At 37.1% G+C, this 12,852-nt stretch overlaps 2 protein-coding genes across 3 annotated transcripts; both read right to left on the reverse strand.

Moving 5' to 3' along the window:
* Window positions 1-58: 58 nt before the first annotated feature.
* On the reverse strand, window positions 59-5,176 carry LOC103986852 (protein EMBRYO DEFECTIVE 514). Of its 2 annotated transcripts, XM_018827232.2 has the most exons (3): window positions 4,710-5,176; window positions 1,139-1,225; window positions 59-347 (listed from the first exon to the last, which is right to left on the reverse strand). In XM_018827232.2, the coding sequence occupies exons 1-3, from the start codon at window positions 5,061-5,063 to the stop codon at window positions 291-293; spliced, it is 498 nt and encodes a 165-aa protein (XP_018682777.2). In that variant the 5' UTR covers window positions 5,064-5,176; the 3' UTR covers window positions 59-290. The 2 variants fall into 2 exon arrangements, with proteins under 2 accessions (XP_018682777.2, XP_009403245.2); XM_009404970.3 differs by lacking the exon at window positions 59-347 and having other exon boundaries at window positions 664-1,225.
* Window positions 5,177-6,037: 861 nt separating this feature from the next.
* LOC135640055 (sphinganine C4-monooxygenase 2-like) lies at window positions 6,038-7,135 on the reverse strand. The gene is made up of 2 exons (XM_065154165.1): window positions 6,801-7,135; window positions 6,038-6,721 (listed from the first exon to the last, which is right to left on the reverse strand). Exons 1-2 carry the CDS (start codon window positions 7,023-7,025, stop codon window positions 6,170-6,172), a joined length of 777 nt encoding a protein of 258 aa, XP_065010237.1. The 5' UTR covers window positions 7,026-7,135; the 3' UTR covers window positions 6,038-6,169.
* Window positions 7,136-12,852: the final 5,717 nt, after the last annotated feature.

The raw sequence follows: 12,852 nt of genomic DNA on the forward strand, positions 1-12,852 counted from the left end.
TTGTGAAAGATGCACCTTCATTTTGTTGAAGATTTGGTTCTCAAAAATCAATGTCCAGTTTGTTGTAGATCAAGGATCATTTCTTTCATATCCCATACAAAAAACAATGAAAGTAAGCAAGCAACAGACATTACACATCCACACCACCACCGCCACCACCACCACCACCGGCGGACAAAATGATCGCTCCGACAATCTTACGAGAGAAGCCACCACCGGAGGTGATCATCATGAGATACAGCCTGCCGCCCAACTAAGTCGGCTACCCCAGCGGCATCTGATATGTACATTCATTGGAGACTGCACATTAATCTGATACTGCTATAGCTCTCAAACACCACTAGATCCTGGAAGCAAAAGGAAGGAATCAGTAGCAGAAAGCCATGTAGATTCCTGTGAACTTAAAATGACATCCAGTTCCATTCATGCACATGACCATGTGGACGGACACAAGGAGTTTAGCACCACCAACAAACATAGAGATCAGATTTAGAGACATTAAGGGTGTCTATCACCATACAATTTCTAAAGGATAATGTCTTTTGTTTATAACCTTGTCCAACATTGAGAAGATTCCAAATGGCTATAATTGCTCTTGATGATACAACATATAGCAATATCAAACAGAAAAGGTATCGACCATGTAAAGAGATTATGAAAATGTAACACAAACCAAAATTTCGGACATTGATATCAAAATTATGCATGACATGTCATAAATAAAATCCATACAAAATAGAAAGATGTTTTCTGTTCTGTTATATAGAACTCAACGCATGTGCGGTCCTTTTAGCAAAACTATATAGAACTCAACACATGCGCCATAAACGGTCCTTTTACGGAAATTAGATCATATGATATTTTTTACTTCAAAGAAAAGAAGCAAAAAAAATATGATTCATTTCCCAGAACCACCTCTCTTTCCATAGCCTCTACCACCGCTTCTGCCACCTCCCCTTGGATGGCTGCCTCTTTTGTGGTAAAAAACCCTACCATTATCTGATGTTGACTGGGCTTTCAAGTGGTCAGGCATCGGGAGTATCATATCCACACATTTACAGAAGCTAAAATCATCACTAGTTCCATCGGCCCGAACAAGGAAGAAACATCGACTTTTAAATGTTGGGTGGTTCCGCACCTGGAATGCCTCAATTCCTGCTCCAATCTTCTTAGCAGGGTCAGGATGCCCCTTCTTCAACAAGTCCAGCAGTACCATGTGCTCATACTGCAAAAGTATAAGCAGTGTTTTATATTGAGAACATCAAATTTGTTACGAATTTCTTTGGTGATAGTTACAAATTAACACTTTATTTAAGAGTATGATCCAATACTAAAAATAAACATGATAAACGGAAAATAACAATCTTATGCAACATATTAACTAGAAATCAGATCCATACAAGAAGGATTCGAAATCATTTTAAGAATAACATATAGTCTTAATCAAATAATATTTACTCGAAAAAGCAAATCAATCAATAAGCAATAGATATATAGGAAGAGAAAAACACTAACAATGAGACGATCCACAACGATATGAAAAAGGTTTGGAGGATGGTATAAACACTAATGGCAAGTCAGCTGGTAAGGCCAAGAAACCAAATTCTTCAAAACTAATAAAAGATCCAACTTATCCAAGATGAGAAACTGATGTTACTGCAAGGTAAACAGTGCATACGATAGCTAAATATAATAACATATTTTATTCATGACATGCATGATTCCAATATTCATTCTCACATATTTCTGTTTTTTCATAGTCGATTCACAATAGAGTCACTACTAGTTTCCATTTCATAGATACTGGCATGATTGCACAAAAGCACTGTAACCAAATAAGTTTACGATTTATCTTGCAATGTTGTGAACTTTTGTTTACTGGCATTCATAATTTTCATCATTTCTACAAACAGAGTCAAAAAAAATTTTGTTCCGATTCACAGTCAATAAATTGATCCGGATCAAACAATCTATACTTTACTTGAGTAACCACTTTTGACCCCTGATGGTTGGAGGACAACAACCAACAGTCACTTAGTCAAGATCAATTTCATTTCATTCTCTGCAAGTTTTTAGTACCTCTTTTATGAACTTTGCTTCCACTAGTTATTAGTCTTGCTCCTGTCGCATTGTTCAATATTGGTTCCCAGGCCAAAAAATGACGCATTTTAGTTCGATTTATTCTCTGTAATGTTTTTGTTGCATCTTGTAAATTGCTTGTAGAGTTGTAGTGCCTGCCAAGATCGGCCAAATTGCCACAAAAATCTTAGTATCTGCTGCCAGATAGGTTTTCTTCCATCCTATGTACTGTCAGAACTTTACCTTTGCATCATGTTGTCCCCTCCAGTCAACCTTATAGGCTAAGTTCACAAGGCTAGGATCAGGATGGGTCATAGGATTTGATGTCATGATCCTGGCAAAATGGACCAGACTGGGACTGGAATTTTCAACAATGACCAATAAATCAGCCAAGATCATACGAAACTCAATCAACATCAATAAAACTATTTGGAAATTTTCTGGGATCAGCAACAAGCTGGATTAAAGCTAGGATTGACTTGTATTAAACTAGAATCCAACCGAACAATCAATTTTGCATCAGAAATCAATTGGCTCAGCTGCAACAAATTCAAGATTGTCTGATTCTGATAATGACAACTGAGTCTGGGCAATCCCTTAAAATATCAAGGGTTTAAAAGTCTGACTTGGTTGGTCCCTCCAGCGCTTATAATGTCAAAGTGATGATGACAACCAAGTCTTAACAATCCCTTAAATATCAAGGGTTTGAAAGTCTAACTTAGTTGGTCGTTCCAGAAATTATAATGTGAAAGTAAACAAAATGTTAAAAATACCAACCCTTCCTTAGTTGTTACTGTATTTGATAACTCAAGACATGACACACCACATCCAATATTCTCAAGAATTTCAAATATTTATATGGAGCGACCAGATGATCCTTTTAGCCTGACCAGAATTCTCTCTTGAACATAAAAGCACATGCATAGAGCAAAATCATTTCATAATCCATTCCAACATGCTAATAGAGGTCATTTCCACTTCTTAGCTTGTAAAACTATAAAAAGGAATTGGGTTCTCCAAGGTCAACATGATCAGATGAACAATATCATGTTTTCAGTTGTTACATTCACAAACATTTAATAGAGCCTCAAGGCACTGCCTTGAGAAGACCCAAATGTGATTACGAATAAACAAGCAAAAACTTGAAAACCAAATGAACATACATGTCTTCCTACATACGACTATATAAAAATTCTACTTTTGTCTTCAGAAATTTATTATTCCTTGGTTTAATGGTGAACAATCAAGAAGCTACATAAGGATGCAGCTTCTGCTTCCTTTTCAGAACAAAACATATAAAGGAATTCATATAAAATATTACTTCCTTTTCTAAGGGTAATATACAACCATTGAGATCTATATGGATCTTTTGTCATCATTGAGATCTATAAAAAGGCATATGTTTAGTTCAGTTTAGAGTACTTAAATCTTTATTTATAGTTTCTATTAAAATCTTTTTAGGTCTTCCTCTACCTCTTCTTGTACCGCTAACATTAATCATTTCATCTCTTCTGACTACTACATCCGAAGGTCTCCGAAGCATATGTTCATACCATCTTAAAATATTTTCTATCACATTATCTTCTATCGAAGATATCTAGTTATTCATAAATAATAAAAGTATTTCTTTTCCTATCTTTCCTAGTAGCTCCACACATCTATACGAATATTCTCATCTCCGCAACACAAAAATTTTGCAAATGTTGTTTCTTGACTACCCAACACTCAGATTCATAAAGCATCGTTGGTCTCACAACTGTCTTAAAATAAATTATCTTTTAATTTCAAAGATATCCGATGATCACACAAGACTCCTAACGTCCCTTGCCATTTGACCACCCAGTTTTTATGATATGAATAATATCTTTATCGATCTCTTCATCTTATTCAATAAATAATCTAAAATACCTAAAGCTTGTACTTAAAGGGACTTTTTGTCCATCCAACTTAATTATATTTTCTTATCTATTCCTAGAATCACTAAAACTGTTTTTTATATATTCAGTTTTAGTCCTACTTAATCTAAAACCTTTAGTTTCTAAGGCTTATTTTCATAGCTCAGGTTTATAATTAATTTTACTTAGGTTCTCATCAACTAAGACGATATCATAATAAAATAATATACACTAGGGAGGTTTCTATCGTGTAAATGACTAGTAATTTCATCTGCTATCAATGTGAAAAGGTAAGAACTTAATGTGGATCATTGATATAATCCTATGCTAATAGAAAACTCACTAGACATACTCCCTATAATTCTAACACTAGTAGTTACATTTTCTTAGGGTAATATAAGCTGAAAATTTTCTTTCCGAACAAAACAATATGGCAAATGCAATTAGCAACTTAGATCATTAGAAAGCTAGAAGTTGCAGACTCAAAGGTGTCATCAGCAGAGAACAATCTTTCATTGCATGTTGACTATGCTCACAAGCTGAGATTCAGAAACATTTTCTCAAGATTAAAAATCTGATCATCTAAGAATCCTTCTCCGACGCAATTAAGAAAAAAAGATTTAGACAAATTCAACTATATAAATTATCTCCCCATTGGTTTAATAACAAAAAAAGACATCTTTTATTCTACCAACAAAAAGAAAGAAAATTTGCTATAAGAACAAAAAGCCTCACCTTGTTGATATCCAGATCGGGCGACCAGGAACGGAGAAGTTTCAAGAAGTACTCAAACATCTCCACCGACGACTTAAATCCCTTCGGCCCGGCATTCGCTGCCTCCGATTCCCTCCCGTCCCCACACCCGCCCACCTCCAGATCGCCTCCACCTTCCCTCTTTCCGTCAACTCCATCCGTCTTTTCTTCTTCCCAATACCCCTCCACCTTCTGTCTCTTCAAACCACAGTCCTCCTCGTCGCCCTCTTCTCGTCCCCTTTTCTCAGTGCCGCTTCCGCTCTCGGACGGAACCTCCCCGGCCACAAGCCCGCCTCCCTCGGGCACCTGGGGCTTCTCTGCGTGCTCGTCCGCCATGATCGAAGAGAAGAGCTCCGCGATCGGCGGAGGCTCCAGCTCGTAGGTTCAATTGATCAAACACTAACCCTAACCGGGTTTCGGGGGGCGGCCGTCCGGCCGGCCGGCCGGTAATATAATATAACATACGACTTGTCACGTGACGAGGAGGTGATTATCTATTTATTATCCTTTTTTAAAGAAGAAAAAAATACTATTGTTAATTAGTTAACTTGTTAATTAATGAACTATAATTTCTATCAACAAAATAAAATGTAGTCAACAAATATTCCATCATGCAATTAGTAATATAATAAATTTTGTTTCATTTAAATAATATGCTATAAAGTGACTCTGCTAAATAAGCTCAAGAATGTTGACTTAGTTTGATTGCTTTGCCAAGTTATTATTGACTTAATTGTGGATAAATGTGAGACATCCAACCAACCATTGCCATGTCATGGATATTATTTGTCAATCATTCATGTGGTCACTCGTCCAGTCAACCAAATACGGCATCAAAATCTGCCTCATAAGAAGGCAGTGAAAGATTCCTTGACTTTTGGGTCTACTTTAGACCAAGTCAACTTTCTTGTCTCTTCCCCTTCGTTAGTATGTATGCCAAATAATGATCCAATTAACACATCCTGCGTTTGGTCAGCTTGTCAAAGTCAACTTCCTTGTCTCTTCCCCTTCATTAGTATGTTTCTTCCCCTTCAACTTCCTTGACTTTAGACCAAGTCAACTTCCTTGTCTCTTCCCCTTCATTAGTATGTTTGCCAAATAATGATCCAATTAACACATCCTGCGTTTGGTCAACTTGGCAAAGTCAACCGTAAGAACATCAATTTGCATTAATGAGGTGTGCAGAAAAACTGCTCCAAGAGAAGAGCTGTCTTCGTCAGTCTCAACCCTCCGCAATTACTTCCGAAGACTGCAATCCTAATAACGAGATACTGATACATTAAAAATACTAAATGATAATGGTTACTAACTTAGGAAATTATGTCAGAAAATTCATCCGACCTTATGATTCAGCAAAGTTATTACAGAAGCTGCTTAATTTGGATGCTCATAAAGCTGAAGAGACTAAGCTTAGCGGTTCCACACATTCTCATGGCGATCGATCAAGACCGGCGGTTCAGCGGTCGAGCTTCAAGACCACCACCGGCCCTCCTCTCCAGCTTGTAAGGCATGTGTGTTCCCAAGATCATGTCCCATGTGATGAAGAATGGCTGCGAGAAGTTGTACTTGTTGCCGTAGAGCTGATGATGGACATCATGATACGCGGTGTTGTTCCAGAAGAACAGGTGGAAGATGTTCCCGGGAAGCCACAGCCCGCAGTGGTCATCTATCCCTTTGATGGTGGCGAAGGAGAAGAAGAAGATGGAGGTTCTGGGAGACATGCCCGAGAGAATGAAGGCGAGGCCGCCGCCGAAGGTGTCCAAGAGAAGCCCTTCTACCGGGTGGTTGTATTGGCTGCCGAAGGAGTATGGGACGACGAGGCGGTGGTGCCATGAATGGACGTGGCGGTACAAGAACTTGTTCAGGTGCATGTATCGGTGCCAGAAGTATTGCCATGTATCGAGAACGAACATGGCGACGACGAACTGCCTCGCCAGCGAGAGAAACGAGGCCGAATCGCTTGTGGCTGCTGCGCTGTGATCATCACCGGTGATCTATACATGCACAAGATGAACTCATTGAGTGACGTTGATAGAAAGAGAGAAAGATCATGGAGGCACATTGGTGTTCGACCTTAAACACGAGGAAGGCAACGGCAGCTTGAACCAGCTGCTGGAGAAGAACTCCCTTCACCACCTGGCGCTTGGAGACCAAGTTCTTGACGTCCTCATCTTTTCTCGAATGCAACCGATAGTTGTCGAGGGAGCCGAGCATCAAGTACACGCCGGAGTAAACCCAGTAAACCAGAATGGGCACTACAATGGCTAAGATCTCATCGGAAGGCAGAGAATACTCCATTGCCACACAAAGCTCACGATCCCTTGGTGGTGGTGGTGGTGGTGTCTTTGCTTCTGTAGTTTATATAGATCACGAAGAGCAAGTGTTTGCTCTCTCCTTCATCTTCTTCTGAGAGAGTCCTCCATTAAAAGTCAGCTAAATACAGCCGACTACCTTGAAATTTAGACTTCCTATAGCGTAGAACCATTTGAAATGATCCATATATGGCTTGGCATTGATGCAATCTCGAAGGGTGCAAAGAGACTCCAACAAGTTGGACTTGACTAATGACCTGAGTAGATTTGAGGTTAAGAAAAGGATTAAATGTGTGCAAGAGATTCATAATAATTAATTGCACGTAGTTGGCTAATAAACAAAGATTAGGGAACATGCAGAAGGTAGCAGCTGCATGCATGGCTGTAATATGAACCCAATATAGGAAGGTGATCAAACTTATGCACTCCATTTTTGAACGTCAACATGCAGTAAACTGCAAGTGGGGCTGTTTCCACATGGTTGAAGAGTAGTATTTTGCTTAGGTAGTCTGGAAACAGCGTACCAAGTGGTCATAAATAGGGGCAATTTCCTTTGATGTTTCAGAAGTTCTTGAGAAGACTTTGATCCAATATTTCATGAGGGGCAAACACTTGTTGACTGTTTTCCATACACCTTAAATTAGGTATGTAAAATCACATTTTGAACAGCATATTGATTTTATATCAAAAGTGAAATATATAGTCATTGGTCATGTATCCATAGAATGTATCTCTGTGTCATGTATCTATAAGAATAATATTCTTATAAATATATAAAATCATGTGACACCTCAGTTTGAGATTTAATATTAGTATTTTCGGTGAGTAATTCAAACCTATCAAGTTAATGAATTATTTATCGGATCGAATATGGATAAATGGTATCAGAGCGTATCGATCATTTGGCACAGTAAATTAAAGGTCATAAGGTCATTGATCACATATCCAAATAACCTCACAGCATTAACATTTCCATGTCAGTTGCTATATGTTCAAAGTTGAGCTAAACATGCTCAAATACTAAATCTTAGGATGTTGCAGTCCCAGAATGTGGATTTTGGTCCAGGTGATTAAGGCTTTTATTAGAGTTCATTCAGCAGTAAGGATGAATGTATCCCTTAGAATAAAGTGGATTTCACTGATCAGAAAACACTTGCTGAAGTTACTGGTGGCTTGGGCAGGATTAATTATTACTGCAGTTGTGGGTTGTATTTTTGATCCATTTTGGCTCTTTTGTTTGATCTATATAATTTATGTGCAAGTTTTATACAATTTGTAGGACTTGTAGGTTTTTCGGTGTTCTGAATTTTCTATTATGCTGATCTATTTTTATTTCTGAGTATGATACAGCAATATAATTCACAAACATCTGATTTCTGTAACCAAAACCAGATCAAATTTTTTGAGAAAATTGTACCATTGCTGGTGCATCAGCACAGGAAAAAAAAAAAGGATATCAGTGTAAAAGACTTGGAAATATGATCAACTTAGTGATTTTTGGAGAATCATTTCATCCTTCATAGATATCATTATTGGTTTCACTTAGGAAGAAGGAAAGGAAACTGTAGATTACAGTGGAATAGACTACAGAGGTGATGGTGATACTTGATAGGTTGTGATCTGTTGAGTCATTAGGTTCCACAAATGCAGAGCAGCAAAAGCAACAAATTGGCTTGTCACTACTTATGTAAGAACTTGCAGTATGCCATTTCACTGTGCTAATAATTGGACTTCCTCTGTTCAAAGAAATTTCAACACAGGTAACATGAAGTTGAGCCTCATCTCTTGTCACTAGCATGGAGGAGACAAGGAACATGGCATATACCCCACAAACCATATCCGCATTATTATATGATGGTGGGGAATCTCACTATGATGGCTAATCTGAGAACCTTAAATATAATCTTCTGAAACAGTCATGAATGAATTTGATTTCTGACACTATGAGAACATACTAATACTCTTGAACTTGTCCATGAAGGTCCTCCTTACCAGTGAAGATGTAAAGCTGTTGATCCTGATCTCTATCCACTCTGTTTCCCATTTCTAGATAAGTGAGAGCACTTAATCCAATCCTAGGCTTGCAAGACCTTATCCAAACAGTACATAACATTAGATAGTTTTAGCCACAGAAACTTGCAGGTAAAGACTTAAATGTCTACCAAAACTTCCACCTCCTGCAGAGACATGAATCTTATCTTCATATACACAAAGGTATAGATTGCCCCACAAGATAAAATCTGAGTCTAGATCACACCAAAGGAAGTAAAGAACCAAAAGATGATGTGGGTGTCACTACATTTCTGGTGCAACCATACTATCATCATTATCTGCTACAAAGGTAGATAATACTTTTTCCTTTTTTTTTGTGGGTCATTGTAACATAATAGATGGAAGGTCAAAAGGGCACTTGCAATTGCAGTTGCTTCACCCACTTTGCATGACCCACCAAAGGAAAACCTTAAAAAAATTGACAGAGGACTGCTATAAATACCACATCTTGTGACCCAATCACACTGCACAAAGCTATAATTCAGAGTCTTCCACAGGAGCCTCATAAACCTCTTGCTCTCCGATATCATGTTGTCCATTGGAGCCAGCTATGCCCAGCTCCATGTCCAACAAGAGCACTACAAGCAGAAGATCAAGAGAAAGGAAGGGCAGCAGAAGCCCAAGGGACAGAAGAAGGGAACTGAAGGAAGAGTCCACCCTGATAGCTCATCACCAAGACAAGCCAAGGCAGATCTCAACAAGTGTAACCCATGAAAGAGAGGAAAGATAAAGAGAGTCATGTTTGATGCACTTACTATGTGTAGGTGTTGGTTGTAGAACTGCTGTTGTTTGCAAATTAGTTGCTGGTTTAACAGGACTTATTATTTTGGCTTGTCCTTCTTCAATTATTTTCCCCTTGTTTATTAGATTTGGTGAATGTTTGGAAGAAGTTAAAAGCAGCCTCTTTGCAAGCAAAAGCTTGGGGAATATTAAGTCCAAATTGTATGAATGTTTGAAATGGATTAAGATGGATCAAATCTTTTAGTGACCCTAAATTATTATTATTAGTTTTCTTCATTACACTTGAGCCTAATATAGTAGCTAAATCCAACATTTAGTTTTCTTTATAATATCCACTAATTCCTCTAACCTTATTGCGTCTGTGTCATTATAGATGGGATCATGTTATTAGTGAGATAAATATATAGTCCATATGTTATTGCATATATTACTAGATTTAGTCAAACTTATCACTATTATTTGTTCTCAAGTTATGCTTATTCAGTCTTAAAAACTATTAATATATGGGAATTAATACATTAGAGATCTTTTCTTTTACTTCTTTGTTGCTTTTTAAAGTTGAGAAAGAGCCCCTTCATCTTCACACCCATGTCCTCTAGTGCTTAAATGGCAGTGGTGATTGGTACTATCTCCCCCTTCATTTTGTTTCTTTCTTCTGTCAATCATGCATTGTCATCAAGAAATACTGATCTTTTGCTACCCATCTGTGTTTAAACGTTTCATGCCTGTCAATGGTTGTCAACAGTTGCATGCACTTAGGAGAAATGACTGGGTTTTGTCTGTAAGGGCTGTGAGCTCAAGGTCAAGAAACACTTTTCTTCAATGAAAGGTGTTGCCTTCTTTCATCTTTGCATCCACTGCAAGTCCAATTATACCTCACTTGTGTTCATCCTTCAAATTCCTCACTTGGGCCATTCTTGTTGGTAGATGGTTGTGGCCTCTGTCACTTGCTATGTTGAGCCAAACAATGTCTTTGAAGAATGTCCGGCCCTCAGGAAATATGTGAGGTGATAAATGATCGATGTAATCATGATGAATTGAGGAAGTTGATCTTGCACAATAGGGGTTGTCATGAATGTGCCCAAGAGAATCCTCATCTGATGCTCAAATCAGAGTTTACTTTGAGGTAAAGAAAATACTACATGAAAAATACAAGAAAAATTCGGAGAAACAAATGATACTTCTACCTTAGAATGAGTCTTCTTTTATAGAATCAAAGCTTGCTAGGCTGTTGTGGAAGATTCTCTGTATCGATCCATTGATAGAATAATTTCTTGTCTTGATTTAGACATAACATAACAAATAACCTGATTGGACTATGATATAATGACAGAATCTGTGTTGAATGACTATAACCATATGATCCACATATCACTCTATGATTGGTGTGAATTATGATGTCTGTTTTTAGCAAAGAAACATGGTAGAGAAAAATTAGGAGGATTCTTTCCTCGATCACATCTGATCTCTTAGCTCCACACTGTTCACACAATATTGCACATGTAAATAAAGTTCCCTGTGTTAGATTGACCTTTCACCTTTCATTGAATGAGTTGTAGCCTTAGTTGAAAGGAGGAATGGGTTTGGGGCTAGTCTACTTCAGTGTGCCAGATAGGAATGAATTGTAGCTGTGTACCACTTTGAGGAGGCCATTCTGAAAGCTTCCTTCATTGCTATTACCCGTGACTAAGAAAGCAGTTTGAGTGAAGTAATCATATAAAAAAGCTTTCCATTTATTTTTCTCTTGGTCAGATTCCTGCTGATAGAAATTTTCATGCTCAGTGCAGGAAATTGCTGAAGATATTGTAGGCCTCTGAACAATACAAACATTAGGATACCAGGATGGGTGCATGCAAATTTATGAATCATGCAGGAATGATTTATACAATTCAAAATCTAACTTGAGAGATGATCCGATACCCCAGCGATAACTAGCTTTTTTTTTCTTTTCCATTTCTTTTTTTTTTTTTTGTAGTGCATCACATTAGGAAAACTGCTGAGGCATAGAACTTTTTAGTAAAGCTTCTCATAATTTCTTTACAATCATAAGATGCAGTTCTGCATAGCTAATTTCTATTGCATTTCTCTTTTTATTTTCTTTTATTCTCTCAATAATGACATAACTATTCCTTGACTAGTTGGCTGTACATCAATCCATCATTTTCTCCATGTGTTTTGATGAGTTTGATTAAGCGATAATTCTATACGTTTTTCTTTGTTATTTCTTTCTTATTGCCCTTGTATGATTATTCCTATTTTTCTTTTTCTTTTTGTAAATCATTCCAAATTTGAAGGGGAAAAAAATTCACATGTAACACTTACATGACATGAGGAGTCCAAAGTTATGACTCTTTAATGAAGTATAGCCTTTTGTATTTGGACCTGCTTGATGCCCTTTAAATGAGCACAACTGTTTGAAGACATTTAAGTTTAATATAGTTTAGCCTTACATGAAGATATTGAGAGGACAAAATTAATCAGAAAAAAATATTTAGGAACACCATCTGCAGATGTCTTAATACTGTGGTGGAAGATAAGTCCAGTAAACCTGATCATGTCACACCAAGATAATGTCTACAACAAAGCCAAAGATTTACTATAAAGATAAAATAGCCAAAGTTTGAATATTCTTAAGACCTATGACATTTACAATTTACATGATCCTTTTTGCATATATGATGTATTTGTACTAATTTCCAAGCATGCCATTGTTGAGAAATATACTTTTTAATCCTTATAATAGATATTATTAAAGTAGAATAATAATTATACAAAATAATGAAGGATAATGAGTTATTGATCATCTTTTAATGGGATCCTCATAAAAGTTAAATTATGATTGTTACAATAATCAAGGGTTTAAATTTCGATTTGATGCTAATTGTAGTTTTCGATGAAGTTGGCATGTAACTGTTATATCAAAGTGTATGTTGATACATCATTAACTAAAATAATAAAAATAATATCTCTGGATATTGAACTATATATTCTAATATCACTGCTTGATTGAACTGGTAAAT

The sequence above is a fragment of the Musa acuminata genome, chromosome BXJ3-6, assembly GCF_036884655.1.
Source record: "Musa acuminata AAA Group cultivar baxijiao chromosome BXJ3-6, Cavendish_Baxijiao_AAA, whole genome shotgun sequence".
NCBI lineage: Eukaryota > Viridiplantae > Streptophyta > Magnoliopsida > Zingiberales > Musaceae > Musa > Musa acuminata.